The sequence below is a fragment of the Columba livia genome, chromosome 2 (genome assembly GCF_036013475.1).
Source record: "Columba livia isolate bColLiv1 breed racing homer chromosome 2, bColLiv1.pat.W.v2, whole genome shotgun sequence".
Taxonomy (NCBI): domain Eukaryota; kingdom Metazoa; phylum Chordata; class Aves; order Columbiformes; family Columbidae; genus Columba; species Columba livia.
This window is the reverse complement of record NC_088603.1, coordinates 73,822,335-73,849,271: the sequence shown is the minus strand read 5'-3', so window position 1 is coordinate 73,849,271 and position 26,937 is coordinate 73,822,335. Positions and strand designations below refer to the sequence as shown.

General features: G+C 40.2%; 2 protein-coding genes across 4 annotated transcripts in view; one reads left to right on the top strand and one right to left on the bottom strand.

The window, feature by feature from the left end:
• The window catches only part of EXOC2 (exocyst complex component 2), a 133,666-nt gene extending 120,280 nt beyond the window's left edge, over positions 1 to 13,386 (top strand). For all 3 annotated transcript variants that reach the window (XM_065052522.1, XM_065052523.1, XM_021293321.2), the window contains 5 exons: positions 2,570 to 2,625; positions 5,937 to 6,059; positions 8,346 to 8,407; positions 9,770 to 9,829; positions 12,048 to 13,386. In XM_065052522.1, coding sequence (XP_064908594.1) covers positions 2,570 to 2,625; positions 5,937 to 6,059; positions 8,346 to 8,407; positions 9,770 to 9,829; positions 12,048 to 12,141 — 395 coding nt within the window. In that variant the 3' untranslated portion in view covers positions 12,142 to 13,386. The remainder of the gene's footprint in view (positions 1 to 2,569; positions 2,626 to 5,936; positions 6,060 to 8,345; positions 8,408 to 9,769; positions 9,830 to 12,047) is intronic.
• Positions 5,963 to 26,937, bottom strand: part of IRF4 (interferon regulatory factor 4) — a 49,564-nt gene continuing 28,589 nt past the window's right edge. Inside the window, exon 9 of the mRNA XM_065052525.1 lies at positions 5,963 to 6,102. Coding sequence (XP_064908597.1) covers positions 6,037 to 6,102 — 66 coding nt within the window. The 3' untranslated portion in view covers positions 5,963 to 6,036. The remainder of the gene's footprint in view (positions 6,103 to 26,937) is intronic.

The following is a 26,937-nucleotide window of genomic DNA, read 5'->3' as shown; positions in this document are numbered from 1 at the left end:
AGTGGGAAATGAGAATTCTTCATTAGAACCACATCAGCCTCTTGCACAACTCACCTGCTTTGGTCTCTATACATTCCAACTTTTCACTTGCCTCCTCGATAACACTTCTTAATCTTGCATGGCCTTTGTGCAAAAGTAAAAGCACATAGTTTCCACATGAAAGATGCTACTGTCACGAGATGAGGCTGGTAGGTAGTCAAAAGCTGAATACCACATAGGTTTGCAGACCAAAGTCAACACTTTGCACCCAGAGGTTAACTGCAAACCAGCTCCCAAATTTGCCCTGTACCTCTTGATGTGATTTGCATGCAACCATTTGGTGCCTAGTCAAGTCGTATTTGCTTGTGGGACATGATAGAAATTTTGTCATCTGTTATGTGAACCTTGCAGAGGATTTAAACTGGGGTGAGTGAAGTAGAAGAAGGAAAACAGTAGAAGGGGAAAAAGGAAGGGGGTGTTACATTTCCACATGTACCTATGATCTTTTGGTGTGGTTCAAGTACTGGTGTGTAGCATCCTTACTTTGTTTTGCAGGTTACAGAGGAGGATAAAAAAATGACAGTTTCATGAAATTTCTGGTATTGCTCTATTCCTCCCTCTCTTCCTTCCTTGTTGCAAAAAATCACTAAGATAACAATAAATTATAAGCTTTCAACCTAGTAAACTGTGCTGTTTGACTTGTTGTTGGCTTAGTTTAAATGGAAAGAGTGACTGAGATTTTTCAAGCAAAATAATAAAGACAGCAAGAAAAGGCATTAGAGATGTTTTGGAATGTGTGGGGAAAGCCTTGTATTTTTCTTTACGTTTTTCAGTTATTTACATCTCTTCCAGAGTGAGAATAGAACATTCCTTCTATAAAGGTCTTGACAATTTTGTATTTTATGTTCAGAAACCAAACTGCTTTTAGTGAGAGCAGTAAAATCTGACATGTGCTTCTTTGCTATGAACTGTTTAAACAGAGACTCTCTCAATACACAGGCCTGGGTGCAGAGCTCAGTTACATCCTGATTGCAGACTGGAACAGGACTCACTGTTCAGCTTCACTCCCTCCACCTTCCCCCAAGCACCCCAAGCTTCCCACAAGAGACCCCTGATGCCCTCTGGGAAGCTCCCTCCGTTCTCATCTCCAGGCTGTGTCACGCAGTGCAGACAGAGGCGATGGAAGTGTCAGTAACTCATGCAAGGGAGTCCTGTTGTCCTTTCAGCTTACTCTTACAAAGTTTTCATCCAGAATTGTCTAAGTAAGAAAGAGCAAGTGTCTGCTTTTTAGATCTTGAGGCGAGTTGTGGGACCAGTGGTTAAAAAAAAAATTAGTACAACTGAGATGGCAGTTGTGAGACACTATTCTCCCATAGAATAACTCATTTCTGTGATCTCAGGTAACTCCTTTGAAAGCTATTTTTCATAGCAGGATTAAGCTGCTGCATTAGTGTTTTCTGAGGAAAGGTGGAGCAAGTGAGATGAGCTGATTAAAGGTTCACTTTGTCATTTTTATAACAGAAACCTTAATCACACTGTGATCTCTGAGCTGTGCGGTCTCACCAGTCTTTGTCCACGATTCCCATGCTTTTCTGTTGATTGAATATACCAAAGAGAGTGATGGGTTCATGGCGCTTTCTCTCATTCATGCTGGAGTAATTGAAATTAGAAGTTGAGGTCGTGTCGATCGAGTAACCCTCTCATTACTTTATGTTGCACTTCCAACATTTATGCATACTTTTAATGAATGAAATGCTTTCTAGTTTGCCTTTGCCTACAAAGCGAAGTGCCCAGAAAAGTAAATGGGGCAATTTTAGATATTTTTGCCTGTTTTAGATCTCACACAACTGAAGTCCAGATCTGGGAAGTTACTCCAGAGTTACAGCAGCATAGGGGACTAAGAGCCTGTCCTGACTAAAGCATACCCTGTTGAATGTCCCGTTTAGAACTTCCGTTGTAGTATACATTGACAAACATTTCATATGCTTGGTAAATAAAATGCTTATTTGACTTCTCCATCCTCCCCAAGAGGAAATTTCTACTAAGGCATGACATCTTCTATAAACTGCTGTGAGTAATATCTTCTGAACCTCTCTCAGAGAAACAAGAGTACTTGCTGTTTCTATCTACAGTAATTTACAGTCAGAGAAGCTGATAAACTAGCAAGATGTTGCTGAAGACAGTTGTACGAACAAAAACCTTTGACTTCTCTGCTTCCTTAGAACTTACCAAGCAGTGGTGCATGTTCTGTGCCATAGTATGTGTATTCTACCAAGACATCCATAATTTATTTTTTAATAATGCTAGGTTTTTATTAAATTGCAAAGTTGGTGAAAGAAGAAGACTATTGAAACAGGAACCTACTGGCTTTTTTAACCTTTTGCTGTAAGGAAACGTGTCTTTCTCCATTTGATTTGAAAAAGGAAATAGACTGGTGGTGTGGCTGTGGAACTTTCTCTTTCTGCCTCTGATTGCAAAAGTACTAGTGAAAGAATGAAAAGAAAAAGTACAGTATTGAATGCTAGAACAGTATGGCTTTGTTGAGACAACAGAATGAAAGTTTTTAATTATCCTGTTTGTTTTGTTTCAGGTGTCAGAAACTATTTGAAAGAAGCATTAGTGAACATCATTGCTGTACATGCAGAGGTGAGAAAAACTTCATGCTTGCATTCATATGAATAATTTCAGTATATTTTGCATGGCAAATCCTGGCTTTCATCACCCCTGAAAACTGTACCTCTGTTGAAGTGTCTCCATTATAGCTGTGAGTGTTTTGGGTTAGGTTTAGCCAACCAAGTGTGCAACTGCAAACTTTTTTAAGGGCAGAAGGAGATCAACAGTTCCTGTTTATCCTCAGTAACACCCCATTACACCTTTTTGTTTCCGCTATCTGATGAAGAGGAAAGCCCAAGTCTAAAGCTCAATTCTTCCCTTTTCATGCAGATTAAATATATATAGACAGAGATGTACAGATAGATAGATATGAGGCTCACTTTCTCTGATGAACTTTATTTTCCACAACATATGAAAATGAGCTTGTGCTTTGCTTTGGAATAAGTGTTTAACAAATGCCACTCGGAGTGCTGTATGTCATTCTTGTACATATGATAAAAAGTGGAAGCCTAAAACCAGAAAGTTGTATAGTCTCTGTGTAGCACAAATAGTGTTTTAAATACTTAGGTAGGTATTGGCTTATAATAGGGAGTGAATATTAAAATACTATTATTAAAATAATATTCTTACAGAGCTGCAGTTACTTGGCCTTTTGTGATAATATGCAGGAGTATTCTGTAGTCCATTAAATTACAGCCTCTGTTACACATACTCCATCCTTCTAATCAACGAGAGCGTTACCAGATTACTTGTGGTCTTGATACAAGCATTGGTAGTAATATCACTTTTAACTTTCAAAATAGCATAAGTATAGCTGCTCTGACTTTTCCATCTACTTAAAATATGATGATATTCATTTGAGGTTTTTGTTTATTTTATTCCTCATTAAATTACAAGCATTCATATAAATTAAAGCACAGAGTGTTTCCAAAACGGGCCCAATTTCAAAGCAAAATTATTTCAAATTGGGTCCATCTTTTTAAAATGCCCTGTATTTTCAGAATCTTTAAATATTACTTGTGATATTTTTTATTCACACAGAATCACAGAATGTTAGGGATTGGAAGGGACCTCAAAAGATCATCAGTTCCAGTATTTACTTACAGCAGTTTTCACAGAAGCGTTGCTGATTCTTACCAGATGCTTTCAATAAGCAGCACCAAAGATATATACCAACGTGACATTCATTTTTAATGTTGTTTTTCAGTCTAGTAGAAATTAATAAAAATGAAAATGAGAGGTTTTGCTTTAAAAAATTCAAAGGCATTTGTGACTTATTGAGCTTCTCCTGTAAACACGCATGTTTGTTAAAATGCTGCAGCAGAAGGGTGCACTGCGTGCTGACTTCTTTGAGACCGATACTGATTTTGGCCCAAATAGTGTTGCCTCATAAATTTCTAGATGTGAAATATTACAGAAATATGAAAACATGTGTCAAGATGAAACTCCCATTTCCACCATTTTCTGGTGAAATTCTGTAAGCTGGGTCAGATTTAAGTTTAGTTAGCAAGGCTGCAAGTTTCTGTAGTTTGAAACAGCAAAATTAACCATCAGCTGAACAGCAAGCATGGACTGAAGCGGAAAGAAAATTGTTTCTCCGCCTTTGAATTCAAATCTAACTGACATCAAAATAAGGGCTTCTTATTGCAAATTTCTGATGATTCACTGTTGCTGAGAATTTTTTTTTCCTGGATTCTGTATAGTAACTTCAAGAGTGCTTGTTGTGAGCACAAATATTCTCTTCTCAGTAGAGGATTTTTGGGTGCGTTCCTGGTATGTTTGTGTTGAATTGCTCGGCAATATTTGCTGCTGAGTAAGATGACCCATTCCCAAATCGTTACTGTGTTTTTTTTGTTGTTTTGCGGTTTTTTCCTTACTATATAGCTAAGTATGTCACTTACTTAGCTTTTGTGGGTCAAAAGAGTTAAAACAGGCTGCATGTTTGAATTAGCAATAACAACAACAGTTGAGAGAGCTGACATATATGTGGTTGGTATATTTAGCCTCTGGTGCAGACCTGCTTTTTGGAACAATCAGCTTTATGGGATCCCTGATCTGTAATGCATTAAATAAGTCACTGAAAACTGTGTAGGAACCTTGCATTCTTTTTTTGTTTGTTTGTTTGTTTTTAACCCACTTAATTTACCTTCACACATCTGAATAACTTCTGTCAATTACAACAATTCCTTGTCAGACATGAGAGCTAAACTTCACATAAAGCAAGGGTATTCTAGTAAAAAGTCATTCAGCTATTTAATTTTTTAGATCATTTTAAAGCAGAAATTGAGGGTGGGAGGAGCGGCAAGTGTTTAAAAACTCTAAACTGTGCATTTGCCTTGCACCGCTCTAGTCACATCATCTTCAGTTCCTTGTGTCACCTTCTTCCCCAGCCCTGTGCAGTTTTAGTGCAGCTTTATCATCACCTCTAAGTCCTGAGACAAGTTTGGTCTGTCTAACCTATAATCTCACTTCCTCCTATATTCCAACCTCTTGGCTTGCATATTCCCCAATTCTATGTAGAAACATCATGCTTTTTTTAAAAAATTCACCAACAATTTCTTGCTTCCTTAAAGCTCCCTTTAAGGAAGATAGGTCTCTTCATGCTTTTCTTCAGGCATAGATCTAATGTTTAATTTTGTGTTTATGTTGTGTTGCAGTTGCTATTTTGAACCTCAAGTGGAGGATCCAAGTACAACTTTTAAAAGTTGTACAAATCAGCACTTTAAAATGTTTGTCTTGATGCATGTAAAAAAAAAGAAAACACAGTAAGGTGTAATGCTTTTGCCAGGGAACTAATAAATGGCAGTGGTGGAAAAATGTAAATGGAAATCCGTGATGGTGCAGTGCTCTCAAACCCTTTCAAAGGCTTATCTCTGCCACAGAGCATAAAGGCACCAACCATCTGGCAGTGGTCAGATATAAAGGATTCTGGAAAAAATAGCAAAATATGTGGGTAAGAAGTGGCTGAATGTGTCATTGGTCAGTCACACAACCTGAATTAAAGGTGCAGTCTACCAAATAGCACTCTATGTACAACCACTAGACCACCTGCATCCATCAGCTAAGAGCACATATTTTGATATTTTAGATTTTTTAGGCATTGCAAGAAAGTTGTCTTTATCACATAACATTGCTGTTAACAGACATAATTATTCAAAGTACAAGGCAAGCACCAAAAGAAATGCTTCATAATCCAGTTGCTTTGACTTTTTTTTTTTGTCCATTGATAAAAATAAAATGATATTTTCAATCAGTGTTTAATGTTTTTTCCTGAAATGTTACTGTATAAAATAATTCTGTTTATATAGATATTGTGCTCATGATTCTTCTTTCATAAAAATCAGGTGTTTACCATTTCCAAAGACTTAGTTCCTCGGGTAATGTCAAGGGTTGTAGAAGCAGTCTCTGAAGAACTGAGTCGACTGATGCAGTGTGTTTCATCCTTCAGCAGAAATGGAGCTTTGCAGGTACCTGAATACTTTGTATTGTCAAACATCTGAATCTAGAAAACTGGGAAGAACAGAGAGAGGTATCATCAATGTACTTGTTGGATTTATTGTAGCAGTGAAAGCAAGGAAATAAAAAGGATTACTGTACAACCTGTTTCAGATATATGGATTAATACCCTTTGTGATACTGGTTGTTGGGTTTGATTGTATTTTAGTGTTGTCTTTGTGTCTGAGTGCATACAAAGTGCATACAAAGTAGCCTATGAGATAGAAAGCATCATAATAGTATCTGTTAGAAATGTCACTGAATACTGTCTTTGGTCTGTTATTAAAAAAAAAAGAAGATAAAACAATCTTGTGGTATTTTGAGATTTTAAGATGTTGAAAATGTGATGCAGTAGGGTCTTGCAAGTCTTTGCAGAACTAGTCACTTGTATGTTACACTGTTTCTACATTAGCACATTGTTGCAGCATGGGTAGAACAGATACTCTTACACTGTCTTTTTCATTTATGGCTGGTTTTACAATTGTACTTACTATTGAGTAAGTTTTAAAATTATTGCTATGGCTATAACAAGCAAGAAGAGCAAACTCCTAATTTTCATTGTACATGGCAGCAGTCTTGCATTATGATGGGAAAATAATTATCAAATTCTGAGCCTTGTTTTCCAATTGCTGGTAGCAATTGCATTGGAAAGAGAATTAATGTAGGAAGATCACAGCCAAATAAAATTGTCAGACTATTTAAAACTAATCAATTAATAGCAACAAAGCTAACAATGTATCATTTTTGTTGGACTAGGTAGCTCACCCTATGAACTTGCTGCCCAAACCCTTAATTGAAAGGATTTTCTCTCTTCTGTAAATTTGTCACTCCTGGTTGTTTTCTGTTCCTCTGAACACAGAAAAACCTATCAGACAGCAGACAGCAGCGGTGTGAGAGTGATCTGAGTGTGGTCAGACTGATAAAAAAAATTCCCATTCCTAAAGAGAAGCCTGCATCTGTATTCCCACATCCCATGACCCTCAGCTTTGTAGGGTTTGCCATTCCACCATGTTTATATAGACTGTGATACCTGAGAAAGTGACACTTTTAACCATGGTACTGGTATGACCTAAAATACAGGGAAGAATCCAGAATCTTATGTGTAGGACTTCAAAAAGTCCAAGGGTGGTCAGCTTGGAGCACCATACGAAAAGTGGTGAAACACTGTGGTGAGAAAAGTGTAAAATTGGTGAATGGCTGTCTTGTATTTTGTGCCAGAAAGTTCTGGCACTAAAATGCATACATCTCAGCTGGCTTCCTATCTAGGCAACAGATGAGAGGAAGACCTAAAAGCTGAAACCTTTCATTAGAATTGGAATTAAATGTCTGTGTTGCATTATAAAAAGTTTTGTTTGGGAAGATTAATGTCATATTAGTTGGGTCTAAATGTAGATCAGTTTCTGTATTGGCTAACTGGATTCAATTTTATCTTTATGATGAATAAGAACAGAATATGAATTTGGATGAAGTTCGTTTTCTGCTTTTAAATTAAGTTACTTAAAGTATTGACCACACACAGAACGTTTCTATTTCAGTTAAAAGCTGCAATGATAATGATTGCTTTTGAAACACTAAAGGACGATCTGTGAAATTTGTTTAATCCTTGAGTTCATTCTCCGCCATAGTTTGCCTAGGTGAAAACTAATACCTAGACACACAGTACAGTGCAGGAGTACCCTGTGTGTGCCCACCAGGTGACAGACGAGAAGCAGAGCACCACCATTCTACTTCCTCATCTGTTGGAAAAAAATAAATTCAACAGGAAAACCAAGAATAAAATGCATATTGACAGATTTTTGTATTCTTGCGTTTCCTTCCTCCCTGGCCAAGCTGTACTGTAAGAAGTTAAGCTCACTGTATTTAATGAGAAAATTTTTTAAAAACCTCGCACCGACAAAGACAAATTAAGGTTGTGTCCTTCTTTCTTTCTGTCACAGTACAGAAAAGATGGAACAGAACTGAAGATTTATTACTATTACTGAGAGACGAGCCAATGTTTTTAGACTGCTACATGGTGACCGTACAAACAGTTTGACTTGAATCACAAGTGCAAAATTGTTCCTTTTAGCTGTCTCCTGCCGTAGCAGCATGGCAACAAGAAATACAGGAAACAAACTGTTAAAAGCCAAGTCTGCTTACAACTGCAATGGGCAATTGTATTTGCCTCTTAAAAAAGATGAAGCTTTGGTGGGACACCGGTATTCACTTGATGAAAGAACATTGTGTCATTTTTTCAATATTTGTATTTCTGTCTTTAGGCAAGACTTGAAATCTGTGCATTGAGAGATACCGTGGCCATATACCTAACACCTGAAAGCAAGTAAGATGTGCTTTAATGTCTGTTTTTTCAATATAATGGAATGCTCGGTAAACATGCAAAAGGCTTTCAGTAATCTATCATTAGTGAGGTGCAAGACCAAAGATAAATAGTGCAGGACAGGTCACACATTAATATAAAGGGAAGAGAAAAAGCGTTAGCAGTGGTTGATGTAGCCAAGCATGTAAAAGTAAACTATGATAGCTGTCAGCAGTTTTGAGTAAAGTTGAGTAACTGAAATTTCTACGTTATTATGTTGGAGGTTGGATATGGGCACCTTCATTCATTATTTTAGTTATCTACACTTCTTTTAAGACTGGCATTACATGTTCCTACATTTGGCAATTTAGTCATCTCACCTGATCAGCATTTTGTAAGAGAGGTTAGGGGGCTTGAGGGTCTAATGTGTCTTCGTATTGTCACAGATAGTGTCCTGTGGTCTCACAGCATTCCATTTCAAAAGGCTTGCCTCCCTACCCTGAGTGTCCAATAGTGATGAAGACCTCTAAATGAAAACTACTTGGCACTGGCTCAGATTGGATAAAATGGACGTGGCCTTGTCTCATAAGGGCACAGCACCATGAACCCTGGAAGCTGGAGCTTCATAGCTGCCTTTTTATTCCTGGGCATGTCACTAGCTATAGTTGCCAGAAGTCACCATATTTAACTTCTGCTGACAAGATTGTACCTATCTGTGCAGGTCCTGTGTCATTCCCCACACTTCAGTTCCACATCTGTTGCCCAGAGAGGGGTGGAAACCCCATCTTTGGAGTTACTCCAAACCTGACTGGATAATTCCCCAAGATACCTCCTCTAACCTCAACATTTGCCCTACTTTGAGAGGGGGGCGGGTTGTACCTGAAGACCTCCAGAGGTCACTTCCAACCTAAGTTGTTCTATGAATCTACATTGCCTCAATGTGAATCTACTGTAGTTCTCTCTGTAGGCCCCCTTCTGTAGGGGAGAATGCAGTGACCTGTCTACTGAGCATAGAAAGCCAAAATGAATGTTTTGTCTGTGCTTCAAACTCTGATGGTCACTTAGGTTGAGGTAGAAGGCAGATTGACAGCCATCTGTAATTCTTGAAGAGTCCCAGATGTCCAGCAGAGTGTTAAATCAGCTGCTGATTTAACATTTCCTGTTGTTGTATGGTATACATCACATTAGGAGTGTCAAGAGACCTTGAACCCATGACCACTTTTATGTTCATTTGCACATGGATGTCAGGTGTCAAGTTAATATTCTGTTAATTTATTGAAATAAGAATCGATAACATAGAGCACGTCTCCATGGAATTTCTGGAGAGAAACTGTGAATGCTGAGACTTGTACCAGTGGAATATGAGTATTTTTGTTTCCCTTGCAGCTCAAGCTTTAAGCAGGCTTTGGAAGCCTTGCCTCAGCTCTCAAGTGGAACTGACAAAAAGTGAGTATAATGCACCTTTTTGTCTCCTTTCTTGTCTCTGGAGCCATTGTTTTTTACTCTTCTATCAGAACTTTGTTATAACAGGGTTAGTGTTCAGTGTATTTGACTCTTCTGAATTACAGAGCTGAAGCCTCTTTGGACAGAGTTGAGAATAAGCTAAGTGCTTGTTCATCACAGCCTCTTAAATTACACAGAAGAGCCAGTGGCTTTATGGGTTATCCCTCTTGCCCATCCTACTACTGTCAGTTCAATGTAGCTCTGTATTTATTTTGTAATTTATTTTAGCCTTCCTTGTTAATCTTAAATTTTCTGTGGGGTACATTGTCTTACTGAATTTAGCAGCAATTAAAAAATGACCAAGGAACAAAGTCCAAGCTTTTGCCAGGTGATATATGGGAAACTCTCAAAACTGACTTGTTCCATTTTAAACACAAAGAAGAAGGGTCTATGCTTCTTGCTTAACATCAGGAGGAGGAATTTTTTCCCCACCATAGCAATATTTGACAACTAAGATGTGCTGCGTTCAACCTGGCATTTGGTAGTCTGTTTATTAAGCATAGCTTAATAAAAAGTATTATGGTAAAAATAGGATGGATTTATAAATTAGTATATTATTGTAAGTATAGATGTTTTGAATTTGAGATAGATTGATATTATTGTACTTTCAGGAACTGAACTGCATCAAATCAGTTTGCACTTATCAGTCAATTTAGAACATTTTGTAGATATGTGAAGGGACTGTGCAGCCCATGGTCTGCAACTGTGCCTTCATCCAGATGTTCTCTGTCTATTTATTCAAAACTACTCCTTGCAAGCCACAACAACTCTCAAGATACCTCCTTGCTTTATTTAGCTCTTATGCTTTATTAAAGATAGGAATCAATTTAGTTTAAGGAGATTTCTTTCAACTCAGACTTTCTGAAACACCTGTAGAATTTTGTTTTTCCCCACTTAATCAGAAGCACTTGAGCTTCATGGGACAAATGAGAATCAAGAACTGTGTCACTTTTACATTTGCCTTGGAGTTGCGAGCCCTGGACAGTGCAAAGCTTGTTCTGTTCCGCAGGTCATTGTGCTGTAATTGTCATTGTTCCAAGCAGCTCCTTGTAATCTACACATATTTGTATAAAATGACACACTTTTGGCACTGATTTAGAGCTGTTCATTTCTGTTCATTCACACTCATTACTATGATAATACATATAAAGCGGCCATAGTCATCTTCCAGAGGACCTACTGAGGGAAGCAGATACTGATTTTGTGGTTCAGGTTATTGTTCTTGGGTTTGTTTGGGTTTTTTTAACATGCCGTATAATTTCTTCTGTTACTGACTATTCAATAGTCACAGCTTGCCAAAAAGTTGAGGTGATACATGTCTGCCCTATGTAGTTTGTTTTTGAAATAGAGCAAAATGTTCAGAGAACACGTTGTTCTCTAGAATACGGGGAAGAATGTAATACACAGGCAAGACTGTAGAACTTCGAAACAGTGTCGATGCATTACAATAAATGTCTCGTACAACAGAGCCATCAACATCCTTGGTCCTACACCTGTAGTCTGTGGATTCTAATAAATATTATCCACTGCACCAAGTACCTTCTTGGCAGCTGTGTAGATGTAAATGAACCATTGTTATGCTCCAAAATGAGCTCATACGTAGTTTGTTATCTGTGAAGGACAAAAACACATGGTTGCCAATGAATTATTATTTCCTAGAGCAGTCATACTGCTTATCTTTCAGCCATGATATTTAAGAGAAATCAACAAAATACCTTCCAAAGACAAGTTTGAGAACTGAAATTCACAATTCAGCTGCACATGAAAAGCCACAGCCTTGACCAGGGATACTGGTTTTATGGTACATAGTTTGGCGGTTTCTGGATTTTCCTTACAGAAGTATCTCATGGCACTCTTTGCCAGTCGTTTTGCTATTGTTTTCAGCAAATGTCTTTCTCTCAAGATGGTCTTTATCTGAAAGGAAAACCATATAAAGGCCTATTTTATCACCTTGATAAAATCTCTGTGGCTGAGTTATCCTGTGGCCACAGATCATCCGGACACATTGCTGTATTTCTAAATATCTGTAGTATTTAGATATTGGAATTTTAAGCCCTTTATTTAAGCAGACAATGTCCTTGAAGTCACAGAGTAGCCAAAACTTTTGGTAATTGTTCCCTTTTCAGAATCTGCCAAAGTTGTAACTATTTTCCTTTTACAGGTTACTGGAAGAGTTACTAAACAAATTTAAAAGCAGCATGCACTTGCAGCTGACCTGTTTTCAAGCTTCTTCATCAGCACTGATGAAAACATAGACAACCACACAATGCAGGCAACTCAGAAGACAAATGTGCTTAAACATCACCCATTTTTTTTCTGCATTTCTTCAATTTCTTTGAAGATTCTGAAGAAAACAAAAGGAGTTTCACCAAGAAAGAAATTGAGATCCAACTCTTTGAGTAATGGTATGAGGTATACTGCTGAGTGAGACTTATGGTCATAAATAGCTGGAAGGAAGAGCACAATATGTCATTGGTTTTGCTGCTTCCTTCTTACTCCTTTTTTATTTTCTTGTTCTTATGGGCTTACTACCACTGTCTTTCTTTTGCCTCCTGTTAGTCAGTCCTCTTTTCACCACCAGTTACTGAATTTGTGTGGAGGGGAATAGGGATTCAGGAGGAAAGAACAACTTTACTGCCATTAAGATATAGTTACACAAAGATCGAAAAACATCTTTCCAACAGGGAAGACTTGACACTGACTCTCATTCTGGAACTTAATGTAAGATGCAGGAAGCTGTAACAAGAGAGCAACTAATCGAAAATGGTTGTTTTGGGAGGTGAGGAATAGGTTTAATTTTGTAACTGAAACCATGACTTGCAAGTCAATCATGCAGTAATAACATGGTCTTCATGTATTTACAGTCATTTTAAGTGGGAGTTTTCAGAAACAGTGCACTGAGTTTTCAAAGAATTTTTCAATGTCAGCTGTTTTCTTTTGCCAGTTCAGTTACATGCTTTAAAAATAACAGTGTACAGCTCCTGTGATATGAAATACTGAAGAAACACCTTGCTGCACATGTATTTACTCATTAAAAAACTTGTGTGTAAGTAGTAATAGTATGTTCAATTGAAGCTTGAAACTTCAAATATATGTCATTATTGACTTCCAGGGAGAATCATTGAACCTGTGGAGCAATGTTGTTTTGTTAAATGTTGTCCGTTCTAAGCTAGATGTAGTCTCAGCTGCTGGTATTAACTGAAATAGTCATCCAGTTAGTTGAATCTGTTAAAGGACTTCACTGCAGCATAATAAAATGTTAAGAAAGATGGTCATAAACTCTCCTTGAATTCCTCACTTTCCAAGAAATGTAATTTCCTTGTGAATTTTGCAAGTCTACATTTTCTACATTTGTATCAAGCATGTTCCTAAATATTGAACACACATTTATCATCTTCAGGCATCTCTTTTTTGTAACATCATTCTCTTACTCATCTTCTGTTACAACAACTTGTTGCTGGTCTTTAAATCCTGAAGTCAAAGAAGATTACAAAAAACAAGAAGTGGTTGGTGTGGTTTTTGGAAAAAAACAAAACAAAACAAAACAAAAAAAAACCCAAACAAACACGACTGTTCAAAGATACAATGAGGTTTAAAAAATAGTATTAGAAGTGGAAAAAGACTGGGAGACCATGCCCCATGCCAAAATACACTATCAGCTAGGGCTTGTGGAGAAGAGAGAGGCAGCAAGGAAATCAAAGTAACAGAACTGAAAGGCCCTGACATTTAAAGCAAAGGTAAATGCTGAAAACAGTACAAGAGAAAATAAAGTGAATTATTATGTGAACTTTGAAACTCTAGAAAAATCTAAAATCAATACAGACTGGGAAAAAATGAAATAAAAAGCCTAGAGAGCTTTATTTGTCATTTAAGAGAAAAAAATGGGAAGTAATAAGGCTGTAAAATCTATCGTGCTAAAACTAGCTAAAGACTTCTGGGAAAATGTAACCATAATATGCTGTCTTGAGATATTCAGCCTCTGGAGATGTTAAGGCATTCTCCTACTATTGTATTTTGAACAGTCATGAGTAGTTCAGGAGGTGGGCAAAGAAATAATAAAAGGCAAATTCTGTATCAATGTAATGGGAGGGAAGGGACACAGAAAAAATATTTAAGTCCCCCAGTAAAATGATGGCGGAAATAAAAAATAGGGAAAAATTCGTTACATGCCTGGATGTTAACTTAATGACATAGATCAAATAAGTAGCATGAGACAATGAAGGAATTCTGCCCCTTCTCACCCAGAAAATGTTTATTTTTTAAATTTATATTCTTTAGAAAATATTTTATGAAATGTGCTTATAATACATCATTGTTGAAGTTAAACACCTTCCTATAGCTTTTAAAAAGCCACTTAGAGAGTTTGAACCACAGTCCTGCTAAGTTTCATGCATGTGTTGAAGTTCAAGTGTGCCTGTCTTTTCAGGATCGGGGAAATTGTATTCCATGGCCTAAACCTCTGGCATCTTCCTCTAGTTGCATAAAAAGACCCAGGACTCCAACCAGTTTAATTTCACTGTATAGCAACAGAGAAGGAAATGAAGTTTATTTCTGAAGTAATAGCATGTTTCTGTGGCTCTATTGATAAGTAGAGAGATGCAGATAGAATAGAGCCATAAAAAAGTAGCATAATACTGTTCAGAGCATGAAGCTGGAAAAAAGATAAACCTAGTTATTGCTAATTCTGATTCTACTTTAGTTAAAAATACTTCTACATATGTTCAGGGGGAAAAAAATAATTAATTGTTGATATAAAGGAAGGTGTAATGGCGATTAATGTTTAAATTATGATAGAAGAATTTTATACACAAATTTAACTCCTTTTTAACTTTGAATGTAGTGATAGGCATTTTCTGTTTCTAATTCAAGGGAAGGTAGAAAACTGCAGATTTTTAGGTTTGGTCTTGTGAAGAGGGAAACATCAAGACATGAGTGTTTTGCCATGGTTACACACAGTCATCAGAGATAATGCTACACAGGGGATTTACACCTTCAAACTTGCTGCCAGACCATATTTAGGTTACCTCCAGCCAAATTCTTTGAACCTGTCCTGCTAAAATACTCTTGAAGCTGTGATTTTCCTCAGAATATGAATTGATACAGTATTGATTGTATCAGTGGATGCAAATACTGATCTCTGTGTCCAGACAGGTCTCTGGACTCACTAGCAATAAAGGGGTTTACATGTTTCACATGTTTCATACATAGCTTTTTTTGCTCTTTTCAGTCCATAATATCTCTAAAATTCAGAAGGAAAAGTTTCTTAACCTCATCAGAATTCATAGAAACTGAAAAATAAATGCAGTGCTCCTGCTGAAGCCTGAGATTCAAAATTCAGATCTGGGTCTTTAACATTGTAAAGCTCTGGATCTGATGGATTTGATGCATCTTATCCTGCAACAGGAAGAGGGACCCCTGAGGTCTGTAACATCTGCAGTCTGCTTCTGTCTATTAGGCATTGTAGTTCTTGAATGGTACTTAAAATTCTAGCATCAGTCAGGAGTTAGAAATAGGCTGTGACTACGGTCAAAACAGGCAACAGCACGTGTTATTTAACTAGTAAAACACAAATATATTTTGAACTAGTCAGGCTTCCAGCTAAGTTGAAATATTTGGGGATTTGTTAATCATGATGACAGACTTCAAATAGGACTTTGGTCCTTCGGTCTGTTGGCGTTGCTGGCCTAGCCGGGTACCTGGAGGAGTTACGGGTGACAACCCTTACCCGAAAAAAAAAAAAAAAAAAACTAAGAATCATTGTACTTTTTCAGTTTGTTTAAAAGATGTTCACGAGAGAATCTGGTAGGTTTACAATTCAAGGAAAAAAGATAACCAAAAATCCTGCTTGAACATTTATCCCTAGTTACATTCTGGCCTGTCCATATACTGATAAAGAGATGGTTCAATTTACCTGCTATCTCCTCTTCAACAATTTTCCTATTCTTCTGTATTAGAAGTTAGTATTAAGTGTACACACATTGGGGTGTTTGTAGAGTTAAGACTGCTCTTGCAGTGTTAACTTATCATATTGTTTCTTTTAATATTGTTGAAGGAAACCAGTAAAAATGCTGGATGGTTAATTATAGGCAAAAATAATTTTGCACAAGCTGTGTTATGTGTTAAGATTCATGTGGTTGACAGCTTGTTTTCAGACCATGCAGTACCTACTAGAGGGGTTTTTTGGCAAGAGATAAAAGGGAAAACTGGGAATATCAGGGAACAGAGCTTCATTAGGGAACATGATAGCCTTTTCTGTCATCACCTTGTTTTAAGTTCTGTTTTTGTTTCATGCTACCATAGGTTAAAGAGTTTTGTGCAATTCAGCTCTCTTTCTCTTTGTGTTGTTTGAGCCTCAGAGCTCCAAAAGCTTGTTTTTCATGAAGATATTAAGAGAGCATGTCCAAAATGGTATCTTTATTTCAGAACAAGGTGTTTATCATGTAAATTATACGCTTCTTTCAATATTACTTGACAGCCTAAGGGGGCTTTCATTTGGAGAGCCATCAATGCACCCTTGAAGTCTTTTGAAATAATGTGTGTGGTGAGTAACTTAAATGACACAGTTTACAACATTTATCATTGTGAACAGTGAGGGGAAACTTACTTGCTGCTTTTTGGAGATCTGCTGCACTTTATTTTTGCGATGAAATGGAGGAGACTGGGGGGGCTCCTTTATTGCACGTTACTTTTTTCTAGTCTGAAGATCCAAGATCTCTTTGTTTCTTTTCTCTCATGCCCTCACTATAGATTTTGTACAACTCTTCTGCAAGCAGCCCTCCTTGAGGTCAAGACCAAGTAAGGGAAATCTTCAGCCAAATTCCTTTTGAATTGGAAAATTTAAACAACTTGAGGAAAAAGTAGTAAGACAATGGAAAGTGGAATCCAGCCTTATTTGTAACAGATGCTATTAACACATACTTAGTTTTATAGCCTATTTTGGCACCCTTTGACCTCTTTCTTCTGAAATAACTTTAGTATTAAAAGTTCATTGCCAGTCCCAGGCAAAAGCACTAAAATAAAATGGGCTGATGGTCTCAATATAGCTCATTAAATACAAGTTAAGCGTTCAGGAATTATCTTTTCCTTCATTCGTGAAATGGGTTTAGGGGCATGCAGGTAGGGGGAAGGACAACTTTGCTTGGCACTTCGGTGCATGATGACATCTGTGCAGTGAAATTAATGCAGTTGTGATGTGAGTGCAGATAAGCAGGAGGCTCTGTGTAGACTCAAGCCCGAAGCCCAGCATACCCGGCTATTTCTAGATACACTGTGATCTAGAAACAACCACGAGAGTCTTCGTTTCAGTGGCAGGGACTTTCATGCTGCAGTACTAATGCAGCAAAATCTTTGTGGCCACAGATTCTGCTTCAACCAAGTGGAGTACCTCTCTCGCTTTTCTTGGTTCATAAGCAGATTTTTAATACAGAATGTCAAATCAGATAATTTTTAAAGTAAAATTAGCAAGATGAGACAGTCTTCTTACTGCTCATTACTCATTTTTTCTGATAAATTTCACTCATTTAACTCAATCATACTTCTGCTCACAGAGGTGCTTCCACTTCCAGCTTATCTTTTTAGATATTTGGTAGATAATTAAAATTCAAAATGTTAACTGTGCTAGCGGTTTTTAGAACCTGACATAAATATGGGCAGACATAGATTTGAAAATAAATGGAGACCAGTGAGCTCTGAACAATTGCTGTAAAGAATGTTGGTAGACACCCGTTGTAACCCTCTTTGGTACAGACTGGATGGGGAAGGGAATCTCCATCCAGGTCTCTTCAGACATCTCTGCCCCCTGATGCTGGAGAGCAAGAGAAGATGATACCTCAGCGCAGAAGGTGAAATGTTTCTTTGTAATAATTAAAGTGCTATGAGACTGAATTAAAAAAACCCTAGCGAAAATTTCTGTCTCACAAGGACAAAATCTATTCTATATTTAGAAACTTCCATAGTCAGCAACACAATTGGGCTAATCCTGGTGCAGTCTCTGAGGAAAATATCTCTTGGAGGCATATTGCAGCCTTGTGCAACAGCAGTGCCCAGGTTGTCCTTTGTGAGCAGTTAAGTTGTGTGTCAAACGGCAAAGCTGATTTCTAGCTCGCATAATCACTGACTGCATTACAACCTGGGTGGTTCACAGGTTAGTTCATGAGCAAAATACAGTTTTTCCAAGGGTCCTGCTTATGTCGATGTTGAATCTCTTTTTGAACCTCAATAAACTCCACTCCTTCAAGACTCTGCATGCCAGTATATTCTCTATGTATGTGTTTTTATCTCCTCCTAAAAACACTCGTTACAGAGACCCATCTAAATGGTGTTAATCCTATCATCCTTCGGTCCAACCTCCTCAATGTACCCAAGGACCCTTTTCATAGCACATCAGAACTTGTATGTTTACTTTTCCAGTACCCATCTCTTAATTTTATATGCCCAGCTTTGCAAGCAGAGTTTGGCACCTCAGATGAGATGTGGTCAAAAAACAGCAGTTGAATCATAGAATCATTTCAGTTGGAAGAGACCTTTAAGATCATCAAGTCCAAGCATAACCTAACTAGCACTAAACGGTATCCCTAAGAACCATCTAAACGCCTTTTAAACTCCTCCAGGGATGGTGACTCCACCACTCCCCTGAGCAGCCTGTTCAATGCCTGACAACCCTTTCTGTGATGATTTTTTTCCTAATATCCAATCTAAACCTGCCCTGGCACAACTTGAGACCATTTTTTCTTGTCCTATCACTTGTTACTTGGGAGAAGGAATGCAACACTGCATCTCTTTGCCTGTGCCTGCAACCCCTAAATATGGTGGGCAACTGTGTTGTTACCGTCACATTTGGGGGGGCTCTCCTGCAGCTGAGTACTGCTACAGGCATCATCCTCATGCCTGAAGTGTAACTGCAGCCATAGAGCTGAATTTGTCCTGTGCCCTCCTGCTGCAGATGCTTCATGTTGATGTCACAGTCAGGATTTTCAGGAGCCTAGGTAGGACACGCTCTCAGGAAGAGGGCCTCTGGTTTCGTGTCCTCCCTTGCCTTTGGCAGCCATGTCAAAGCTCCTCTGCTGTAGGCTGTGCTGGGATGGGGAGTCTCCATCTCCATGGTTTAAGGTGGGCAGGAAGGAGTTCAAGGTTTCTTTGGTCAGAAAGAAGAAGCAAAGTGGTGTTTAATTGTCTAAAGCGATAACTGAGGACAGGGAAAGACCTACGTTTCAGTTCACAGGATGTTAGGAATTGGAAGGGACCTCGAAAGATCATCTAGTCCAATCCCCTCCGCCAGAGCAGGAACACCTAGATGAGGTTCCACAGGAAGATGTCCAGGCAGGTTTTGAATGTCTCCAGAGAAGGAGACTCCAGTTTTGGAGACTGCTGAAGTGTTGTGGGTAAGGAATATTTAAAGATGGACTTCTGACTAACAGCTTGTGTAGGTGCCTCTTTGTTCACCTTATATGCTCTTGAGACACCCTGTTAAGGTGCTTTGCTTAAGGTATTAGGAATGGATTCTGCGGTGGGACTAAAGCATTGCAAACTTGGACACACCACTTTAACATGCACCTACAAGTGTGACGCTGCTGCATCACCACCCTGGTTCAGTCCTTCACCCTCAAATTCATCATTGATTGTATCAGGTTACTCAGCAGATGGTTGCCAAAACAAAGGGCTGTGCAAGGAAGAGAGCAGGGACAAGGGGCATATGGTCCAAGGCTAGGTTGGTTGAGAACAGACCTGCTTGGGGTAGGGCAAAGTGCCCCAAGGGTCTTCTCTTGATATGAGATCAGCCTCACCTGTGATGACATGCATTAATGCCAGAGCAGGGACATAAACTTGGAAGTCCTTCTTGAACAAAGTCATGGTACTTCTGGCTGGCTAATATGAATACGCGGCAAGACTTTAACACTTCAATTGATACCTTCATGTGCAACATGCGGGCATATTGAAAACTCAGTTTACAAATCTAGAGTGGTATCCTGAGCCTTTGATCTCTGACTCCTGATGCATTTCGCAGAGATGAACACTAGAACCTGTGAAAGCCAACAGAAAACGCCCATTGACTTTGGTAGTCCCAAAATGCTAGCTAACTTAAAAAGCAGAGCTGTCCCACCAGATATGCCTTGGTCACCCCAAGGAGGTACAGAGCTGGGAGGTGACTGATGGCCAGCCAGCTGGTGAGTCAGTACCAGCAGCAAGAATGGAAATGAGATATGCAAAGCCCTGCACCTCTGCTCTGCCCAGCAGACCACACCCTCCAAGGTTTCCTGCCAGCAATGGATTGTGTCAAGTTTTATCTGTGAGCTGGGTTTAAAAGAAAAAAAAAAAAAAAAGAAAAGAAAGCACAACAAAAAAAATACACCCCAGTTCTCATGAATGAAAATTTATCCAAGCTTCTAAAGCTTTCTCAGCTTTTCTGGGAGGAGCATATCACTCAAATAACTGAAGAAATACTGTGGGAAATACTGTGGGTTATCTCTATCTCTTAAGACCTTAAGTCTGACTAGCTAGCTTCTACCAAGGATAGTAAGTGATTAACATTCACTGTTAAAACAATTCAGCCTTTCTGGGGAGCCTTTTTTATCAGGTTGACCACTTTGGGTTGAACAGCTCACAGATTTTGGTCTAAGCATGACAGCTCCACTGTGCTGCAGAAACGAAGGATGAGTCAAAAACCCCCTTCCCCCTCTATACATGCTTATATTTAAAGAAAAGTAAAACCAATACAACACTAGGGCTGTTATAATCAGATTTGTACACAATATGGTCAGCCCTGACTGACCACGTGGTGGTAAGCACTCATCTGGAAATAGGTATTTGAGGCTTGCTGGGAGGTGTTATCAGTATTCATAATGTTACATTATCTATAGCAGTGTGTTTTTCCCATCAGCCAGGTCCAAGATGAAGTGTGTTTGCAAGATCAGTCTGGTTGCTTTACCGATGTTGTTCAGTTTTTTTTTGTTTCAGCTTATACAAGTATGAGTGCATCTCACTAAATGACTCCCCTTTGAAAGTGACTGATGGCCGATCTGCCATCAAGCATCCTTCCTGTGCTTTTATTGTGCTGCAGAAAGTGGGGAGGGGAACAAAGCCGCACAGGGCTGGAGGAGCATCATCTGAAGTGACTTGCCACACCACAAAATGTTAGGCTTTTTGGAATGATGCCCCAGGCATTTATTTCCTTCTGTTCTTCATCTTTTTCTGCTTTTTTAATTTCCCACTTTTCAGATCTGCATTTTGGTTGGGTTTTCATCTACTCAGTTCACCATGTTCAACTGAAAGACAATTCCTGTCCTTTTGTCAGAGTTTTGGGGCTGGTTGGTCCTTTTGGGTTTTGTGTTTCATTTGTTTTCAGTTTGGTTTAGTTTGCTGGGACTTTTATTAGGAAAGGGTTGTTTATGTGTTTGATTTATTGGAGAGGGGGGTTAGTTGAGGAGGATTTTGTAATGGCACTGTCTTTTTTTTTAAATATGCACTCTCACCAATATATTTCCATTTTAACTTCAGCCTAACAAAGATTTTCTCTGGCAAAATGGAATCTGTTTTACAAGATCTCTTATGTGACACAAGAAATTGTGCCATTTTGACCCTGGGATAGAAGAGTATGTGCAGTGACAGCAACACTGGCAGGAGATAGATAGGAGTGAACAAAGGCTCAGTCTCCTCAGGCCTGCCCTTGGTAGATCTACCCCTGCTCACAGGCACAAACACACTCTGTTTTCCTTTTATGTTTGCCCTGCAGGATGAAAACTGAGGCTAGGACTGCTCTAATAAGCATGATGCCTTCCCAAGCATGGGAAGGAGTAAGTGCTCCAGCTTTGCATTTTACAGACAGTCCTTCCTGCCTGCCTGGTGGAAGATTTCACTACAGCATCCCTGCAGTGCTTAACGTCTGCTCTAGATTGCATCAAGATGTTTTTTTCATCTTCTATACTGCTGTCCTTTACCCATCAACACTATGGATGAGGGGAAAGGGAGCGACTTACCAGGCTTCTAATTTTTCTGTGGAGCTGTTGCTTCAGCAATACTTTGTGGCAGTGTGTCCACAGGTTAATGTTAGAGATTGCCAAGAAAGCAAATGGTATCCTGAGGTGCATTAAGAAGAGTGTGACCAGCAGGTTGAGGGAGGTTGTCCTCCCCCTCTTTTCTGCCCTGGTGAGGCCACATCTGGAGTACTGTGTCCAGTTCTGGGCTCCCAGTTTAAGAAGGACAAGGAATTACTGGAGGGAGTCCAGCAGTGGGCTGTGAAGATGAGGGGTCTGGGGCACCTTTCTTATGAGGAGAGACTGAGAGAGCTGGGTCTGTTCAGCCTGAAGAAGAGAAGGCTGAGAGGGGATCTCATCAATATTTATAAATATCTCAAGGGTGGATGTCAGGAGGATGGGACCAGACTCCTTTCAGTGGTGCCCAACAATAGGATGAGGGGCAACAGGCACAGATGGAAGCACAGAAGGTTCCATCTGAATATGAGGAGAAAATTCTTTACTCTGAGGGAGCCAGAGCACTGGAACAGGCTGCCCAGAGAGGCTGTGGATTCTCCTTCTCTGGACACATTCAAAACCCGCCTGGACACGTTCCTGTGCGATCTGCTCTGGGTGAACCTGCTTTAGCAGGTGGGTTGGACTAGATGATCTCCAGAGGTCCCTTCCATCCCAAAGCATTCTGTGATTCTGTGAGATACTGAACAGCTACAGGTTTTTCCTCCTGCACTGACATGCCATTTAGACTATTATCCTAGCCTATGCAAGGAATCACACATAGGAGTTTATCATATACAGTCTCATTGCTTTTCCCTTGTTGGGGAGTGTTCTGGTGCTCACGGTGTGATCAAGTAATGCTGACCACACTGGGGTGCTGCCGTTCCTGTGCTGGAGCCTCCCCTCGTGTGTATTGGCCATTCCTAGGAAAAGTCACAGTGGCCTTGTCCCACAGTCTCCAACATGTGCCTGATGCTTCCTGTCACTTGCCCGTGTGTGCCGTGCAGGTCAGGCTGCATTTCTGGAGGCGTTTGTGCTTTCTCATTCCGCAGGGTTGGGATTTGTTGCACATCCTTGCTGATTCCCACCCTTCCCAGCAGTGGTCCAGGCAGTAGCAATGAAGGGGAAAAGAGGTACTAGGATACAAAGGCAGATTTATTGAAGAGAAAGAGAGAGAGAAAAGAAAGTGATGGAGGTGAGTCAGAAAGCATGAAGGAGAGTGAGTCAGCCAGCAGCCCCCAGGGCACATGCAGGTCATCCCTGGAGAGCAGTCCAGGGAACACCTTCCCTACTCCAGCTTGGGGAAACTGGACCCTTTGGTGCCCAAGTGGGGCAGGTAGTGCTGCCCAGGCAGCCAAGCCTTTCCCTGGGAAGTCAGCAGGAAGATGTGTGGCCAGGATTGCAGCCCCATGGTGTGATGGGGAGGCAGCTCTGCTGCAGCCAGCACATCCCAGGGCATCCTGCAGGCCCTGGGGAGGAGAAGTGGAGATGCTGGCATTGGACTCTGAATGTGGAGGCAGGCAATGAAGAGAATGGCAAACCTGTTCCTGGAGCTACACGGAACCTCCTCGGATGTCCCACCAGGTTCGCAGGACTCTGCCCAACCCAGCCACTTGCTCAACCAAGCTGACCTGGATGGGACACTCACTTGCCGCCACGCAGCAAGTTCAGAGATAGGGATGAGAGGCTCTCAAATACATTTCATGGAAGCCAACTCAGAATAAAAGGCAGCCCTTCATTTCAGGAAACCTCATTTTTCGTTTGTAAAACACTTTCATTCAGAAAAAAGGAGGTGGGGGGAGAAGAAAAGCATAGTGCTACTTGTTCCCAACCATAGCAAATAGACCTGCACAGCAGCTTTCATTCTTTGAAAAATATAAAAAGCATGTTTTAATGGGGTACCAGAAAATCCAGCAGTTGCCTGTTGCTTCCTAATTATATTTGCTTATAATTTTGTCAAATGACAGCTGTTTGGGCTGAAGTATCCCAGGCTGGAGTCTACCCCAGTATATTTTCTCTGCCTGGAAATTTTAAGTAGTTGCTGAACGTTTAGCTGGAAGAAAGTATGCTCTTTTATTTTTTTCCCCCATGCTTCAAGAAATTTAGTGACCTTTTATTCATGCCCCCAGGCATCGGAAAAAGGACTTGAAATGTGGCAAGATTTTGGCTTGTGTGTCCGGAATGTGCCGCTTGCCTGCAAAAAACCTCCATCCAAATTTTTCCCAAGTTATAAGCCTCTGAAGAAATAAATCATTTTGCTCACAAGCTCTTGCTAAAGCTGGAAAGCTAAAAAATCTCCTCCTTAGCTTTATTTTAGCCTCATGACTCCCTGTGAGATCCCTGAGGTCTGCAGCTGAGACCCCCGCCATGTGAAACATGTTGCAGCCCTGGGGCTGAGGCTTGTTGGGATCTCACCCGGGAGGAAGGTGCCACCACCATGAACCCCGTTGGTGCCAAGCAGCAGCCTGAGCCCTGGCACTGCCTGTGGCAAAGCAGGAGGAGCCAGAAGCGGAGAGAAGGGCAGTCATGGCTACGTGTGCCTGGTCCTTCCTTTCTCAGCTCTCTGTGAGCACGGAGAAGCAGTGACCAGTGATAGTACCAGCTACTGGAAATGCTCCCTTCGCTGCCAACTAGGACAGCACCACCTGGACAAGGGCCATGTCTGAGGCTGTAAATTCCTTCCTACTAGGACTGGGCACCTAAAGGGCTCGTGACAGCAGCCCCAAGCCCCAAGGAAGATGTGGGTCTGGTGCGTAAGACCACAAAGGGGTCACTGGTGCAATTTCCAGCAGCTCTAGGCATATGACTCCATTCAAGAAATGCTGGCCATGTATTGAGTCTCCTCTTCTCTTCTCTTCTCTTCTCTTCTCTTCTCTTCTCTTCTCTTCTCTTCTCTTCTCTTCTCTTCTCTTCTCTTCTCTTCTCTTCTCTTCTCTTCTCTTCTCTTCTCTTCTCTTCTCTTCTCTTCTCTTCTCTTCTCTTCTCTTCTCTTCTCTTCTCTTCTCCTCTCCTCTCCTCTCCTCTCCTCTCCTCTCCTCTCCTCTCCTCTCCTCTCCTCTCCTCTCCTCTCCTCTCCTCTCCTCTCCTCTCCTCTCCTCTCCTCTCCTCTCCTCTCCTCTCCTCTCCTCTCCTCTCCTCTCCTCTCTTCTTTTTTCTTTTCAATTCTCAAAACTTCACTCTTTTTATTATCAACCCTCTTTGTTGTTGTTGTTGTTGTTGTTGTTTTTTATGGTGGTAGAGAAGAGATCTACTGTCCCATTAATTTAGACAGGAAGCTTCTGAAGACAAGAAATGTCCCTTATGACGTGCTACTGCACCAGGTAACCTCATTTTGGTTTGGTGTCTAGACAGTAAAGCAGAGGAGAGCAATAATAAAAACTGAGCATCCAAATACTTGAAACGTCTGTTTGACAGTCTCACAATCTTCTTCACTGAAGGTGAAGTCAAACCTCTATATTTTGAGGTCTAGTGGTGGTTTGGGGCTCTGAGGGTCTTCTTTTATTCTGGCTCCAACATGAAGATGACCTGATATGTGTGCATGTGCGTGTGTTTGCATATATGTGTGCATTCATTGTGCTCTGCTTTTATTAAATTTGGTAGGAAATTTCAGAAAGAGATGTACTGCTTTTTTCAGAAGTTAAGTGATGTCACTGGAAGAAGAAAAATCAGGTCAGTTCTTTAAAGCGACCAATATGGAAAGATGTCCCTCGCTTTTAAATTCCCTAATTCTGAGTACAGCAGTCTCAGTGTCTAAAAAGGGCCATTTCTATTTATTGCTGCTTATAACAATGTGGGCCAAAGACTCAAGCCTCTGTGAATCTTTTCTAGGTAAATACTTCAGGCTGCTCCAGTGACATCTCCAGTGACATCTCTTCTGGCTGTTCTGAATCTGTTTACGTTGCTACAGTTTTGTAAAAATGCCAAGGGAGAAAAACTGGCCTCCTACTTATGTGCGTTTCAACTTGTTGTCATAAGCAGAAGCCTTCGTTCATCAGTTTGGGAATCCATGAAGTAAATGCAGCTCCAAATTACATCATCGTGAGTTGTGCTGGGGAAAGGGTAACAGGAATGCTGCGGTTCCTCAAGACATTTGGTTGATGGATCTGTGGATCTTCTGAGTTGCAGATAAACTGAAAGCAGCCTTTTGCTGCCTCCAACGTCAAGTTGCCTGAAGATAAGGACAAGCCACCATTGTTGTCTTTCCTTCCCTTTGAGTGTAGGTTTTGAGCTAACGTGCTTCTTGGAGGTGTCGTTGGGCACCTCCCTTGAAAAGACTGGAGGCTAAGGCAAGCGCATATTACAAAGGCTTTGCATTGTCTGACATAGCAGGGAAACAAAGCTCTTAGTTTTGCAGCTTGGCTATGCTGCTTTAAAAAAGATAAAATAAATAAATTAAAAAAAAAAACAGCAACAACAGGAAGGAAAATACTAATGAAAATGCTAGTGATATATCTCTGAGGAAAAAAGAAGAGACACAGGTTTCACCTTATCACTCTCTACAACTACCTGAAAGGAAGTTGTAGTGAGGTGGGTGTTGGTCTTTTATCCCAGGTAGCAAATGATGGCATGAGAAGAAATGGCCTCATGTTGCACCAGGGGGGGTTTAGATTGGATGTTAGGCAAATTTTTTTCACAGAAGGTGTTTTCAGGCATTGGAACAGGCTGCCCAGGGAAGCGGTTGAGTCACCATCCCTGGAGGTGTTTAAAAGATGCATAAATGAGGTTCTTAGGGACATGGTTTAGTGACAGTGTTAGGTTACAGTTGGACTCAATGAACTTGAAGGTCTCTTCCAATCAAAATGATTCTGTAACTTTATTATTTAAGATAACCTTATCCCCCCCCACACACCAACAACTGTGGTGGATGAAGGCTGCTCTCTGGCACAGCCCCTGCAGAGGGAACTCCCCACATCCAGCAGCAAACCAGCAGCTCCAGCTTGCCCAGCAGTGCTCAGTTACCCCCGCTCCCCTCCCCCTCCCCACCACTTCTGAGCTGCGATTCATACAGTAACTACTGAAGTAAAATCAGGAGAAATGAGGACTATATATAAAAGAGCTGGAGTAAAGGCGAGTGGCACCTCCACTCTG